Source organism: Alosa alosa, chromosome 1 (assembly GCF_017589495.1).
Source record: "Alosa alosa isolate M-15738 ecotype Scorff River chromosome 1, AALO_Geno_1.1, whole genome shotgun sequence".
In the NCBI taxonomy this organism is placed as follows: Eukaryota; Metazoa; Chordata; class Actinopteri; order Clupeiformes; family Clupeidae; genus Alosa; species Alosa alosa.
The window spans coordinates 75597-80000 of NC_063189.1; the positions used below are offsets into that span (position 1 = coordinate 75597).

General features: G+C 41.6%; 1 protein-coding gene across 1 annotated transcript in view; it reads right to left on the minus strand.

The window, feature by feature from the left end:
* Nucleotides 1-997: 997 nt before the first annotated feature.
* Nucleotides 998-4404, minus strand: part of atg2b (autophagy related 2B) — a 154532-nt gene continuing 151125 nt past the window's right edge. Inside the window, 2 exon segments of the mRNA XM_048249342.1 lie at nt 998-1722; nt 1961-2110. Coding sequence (XP_048105299.1) covers nt 1492-1722; nt 1961-2110 — 381 coding nt within the window. The 3' untranslated portion in view covers nt 998-1491.

Sequence of the window (4404 nt, forward strand, 5' to 3'; positions counted from 1 at the left end):
CTACGAGCAGCTAACGTTAACGTTAGCTAAAGCTTTGATTTACGGAGCCCAGAATACTTATGTAAATGGAATATTTCATACTTTTTGTATAAATTTACAAAACACTCCAAACACCTGTTTTTTTTTTAGTATGGAGTATTGTGTATCCATTTTAAGATCTAAAACAACAAAATGAATTGAATCCATTTTAAGATCTGAAACAACTAAATGTGGGAAACTGAAAGGGAAAGTGAAAACTTTCCAGTTGCACTGTGTATGAGATAGAAGGTAATGTAACACACACACACACGCGCACACACACACACTTACACACACACACACATCAGACATGAAATGCTTTATTTCCCTTTAGGAGTTTACATGCCTTCATAGAAATTTCACAAATGAACTGATTAACTGTACATTTATGTACAACACATGACATTCCCAACATAGTTAGTCACAATGCATCAGCACTTGTGAGTGGATAAGGGAGAGAGAAAGAGGGTGTGTGTGTGTGTGTTCCAGTATGGTTTCCACATATTAGATTTATGAACAGTATGCTAGTGTGTGTGTGTGTGTGTGTTCCAGTATGGTTTCCACATATTAGATATATGAACAGTATGCTAGTGTGTGTGTGTGTGTGTTCCAGTATGGTTTCCACATATTAGATATATGAACAGTATGCTAGTGTGTGTGTGTGTGTGTGTGTGTGTGTGTGTGTGTGTGTGTGTGTGTTCCAGTATGGTTTCCACATATTAGATATATGAACAGTATGCTAGTGTGTGTGTGTGTGTGTGTGTGTGTTCCAGTATGGTTTCCACATATTCCATATATGAACAGTATGCTAGTGTGTGTGTCCTCCCTCTTTTACATATTAGAGACTGGTTAACTGTGTTAGCCATAACATCACAATATACACAACCCCTCTCTCTCACACATACACACGAGCAGCAAACTTTATAAAATAAAGAACATAAGAAAATAAACAAATGCACACATGAGCGTGTACCCCCAACACACACACACACACACACACACACACACACACACACACTCATTCTCAATACTAACTATATTTAGTCACAGACACAAACACACACTCATACTCAATACTACACACATACACACACACCATTACATCCACCTGCTTATACAAACATAAATCACTATACAGCCATACAGTCAGGAGCTGCAGCTGCATCACCAGACCAGCAGAGGGCAGAACAACACAGCTCACTCTCTCACTCCTCTCTGTCTCCCTCTCACTCACTCAATCACACACACACACTCACTCTCTCTCTCTCCTCACTCCTCTCTCTCTCCCTCACTCACTCACACACACACACACACAAACCAGAGTTAATTATTCTAACTGCTAAGCATACACACACACATTCGTATATTCACAAGCTACTTCAGTCCAAGGTTAAGGTCAGGGCCACACACACACAGATATCAGAGAATCTGATTGGCCAGCAGCACATGATGCTGCATTCCCATTAGCTGTGGTCACTCCTCCCCCAGACGCCACTTCTGGGTCTCTTCCTGCCGAGCGTCCGGTTGGATCTGGTTGCGCATTCCGCCCAGCACGTTTGAAGTGGCCTCCGTGGCAACAATGAGCGGCTTCACCATTGCCGGTGGCAACTGACGCAAGACTCCGCCCACAGCGCCAGTCACACCCCGCTGCTCATGTTCCCGCGTCGCCGTGACGATGATGCCAAGAGCCGTGTCTGTCAGACCCTACACATACACACACACACACACACAGAACCACAGTGCTGCTGCTTTAACACACTAGGCCATTGGAGGGCAACGTTACCAGTGACATCATCAAAAGCAACAAACCAGGTTAGGTTTAGGTTCAGGGCCAGGGCTATAGGGTTAGGGTTAGGATTAGAGTTGTACTGATAGTAATGCATACACTATGGAAACTGATAGTGATCTCAGTTATTTGTCTGTCGCTATGGAAACGGCTTACCTCTTTGACAACACTGTAGGCTTTGGCCACACCCTCTCGCAGATCAACAGGCTGATGAGCCAATCGGTGATGAGAATAGCGTTTCAGTCTCCGGTCCTCTGCTCCATTGGCTCCTGGAGACACCATGTCATATGCCGTCTCCGCAGCTGCCTAAAACACACACACACACATGCTCATACACACACACAAACAAACACACACACACACAAACACATTTACAGATACACATGCTCATCCACACACAAAAACACATAAGCAGGTATCAATACAAAGAGCAATACATATACTTACATGACACATGAATAAAGAATAAAGAATGATATACTATAGGCCTCATCATACTTGCTTACTTGTAGTGATGACCTGATACCGATACTGACATCGGGGATCGGGCTGATACTGGGCCCATATACTCGTACTTACACAGTTTCCCCTAAATCACTGTAGCCGCTACGCTTTCATGAAGCCTACTCACAACGCTCATTTCAGTCTTGTGCTTAAACATACAACTAGCTAGATTCATGTATCTGCGTTGAATACCCTCGCACGTATACAACTAGCTAGATTCATGTATCTGCGTTGAATACCCTCGCACGTATACAACTAGCTAGATTCATGTATCTGCGTTGAATCTATGCTAATACCCTCGCAAGTATGGTTTTCTGTTTTAACTATAGCTCACCTAAACTATGCATGAGTGTAGCCTCGTTGTTGTTGTGCGTCTCTGGTGTGTTAGTGTAGCGTGAGTGTAGCCTAGTTGTTGTTGTGCGTCGCTGGTGTGTTAGTGTAGCGTGAGTGTAGCCTAGTTGTTGTTGTGCGTCGCTGGTGTGTTAGTGTAGCGTGAGTGTAGCCTAGTTGTTGTTGTGCGTCGCTGGTGTAGCTCTGTGCGCTATTTGGGGATAAGTAGCCTAGCATACAAAACAAACGCCATGGGGTTTCCGTTTCAGTAGATAACTGTGATTTGTTTGCATAGTGTTTTGTTATCACACATTTTGGTCATTTATACTGAGAAATGTTAACTTTCCTGCCTTTATTTCAGTCCAGATAGTCACGTTGGTCATATCATTATATGCTCCAAGACCAAAGTCAGCGCCCAATTCACTTCTACTGTAGCTGAAGTCATGAGCAACAGAGAGATGCAAGGCATAGTGTGTGAAACATCACCGCTTTATTCATTGGCCAATAGTTTAGACAATGCTTAAGTCTCGTTCACTAACTCTGGCCAATAGTTTAGACAATGCTTTTGGGAGTCCCAAAAGTGTATTTTATCCAAAATGTGTAAACTCTGAACTCTGTGTATTTGCATACACAGCTCAAGTTGTGAACAAGCAATATTCTACAAATAATTTGAAGTTCTCAAACTATGAGAGTTTTATGAAGTGCAGGCAAAAACATCTGAAATGACCACTTTCACTCACCTGATGAGAACTTGATGAATTTGTATGAACATTTGAACGAGTGAATAAATAATAGAAATAATTCTTTGTTATTAAAAATTAATTGATACACTTCTAGAATACTTTGAGCTCTAATGCAGTCAGCCTCTTGCATTGTTTGCAGGTAGGCCTACGTTTCATTCGTTTTCGATGGCAAACGCAACACAGCGCCAAAACAACCACCAGTGGACAAAAAGAGTATTACATGAATGAATGGGGGAAATTACGGAAGTTATAGTTTGACGATGTCGTACTCCCATGCGGGCCAGATGCTATATACCGCGGACATGTTTTGGGGGGCCACCCAAAATGAGGTGGCGGGCCGTATCCGGCCCGCGGGCCGTAGTTTGGGGACCACTGATGTAGATTTTCAATATAGGCCTACGTGTCTGCGCAAGTGAAACTGACAAACTGAACCTCTCGTGGGTAGGCCAGAAACAACTATATTTTTATGTCAACAAGTCTGATGTCTCACTTATTCCAGACTCCAACACCTGAAGGGGACATACTGAGCGTGTTTAATATGCTATATTTGTCTGTGGCTATGTATATGAAGTTGTTTAGCTATTAGTTATATCTTGTATTTAGCATTTTCTGTCTGATGTGTAGGTTTTTGTTTGTCTATGTATGTTTGTTCTTTTGTATGTTTGGGGGTTGATTGTTCTTCAAAAAAAAGAAAACTGTACATGAATGTGAAACATTGTTTGAGATCACTTCGCTTAATAAACAAAGTTTGAAAAAAAAAAAAAAAAAAAAAACAAACAATGAAGTGTATTACTGTTCAAACGAGCGATTTGATAGCCTAATCCACTGCACAAAAAAAAGGAAATAGTAACTTGTTCTATTTCTAACAGGTGAATATCGTAGCAAATAGTAGTCTATGGCGATGGCAGCTTTAAAAAAAAAAATATTTCACTCATCTCGCTGAAAACATAAAATGTGGCCTGTTGCGCAAATAAATTAATTAGGCAGATCTGCATCTCCGTAAACCGAAAGCTAGTTTTCATC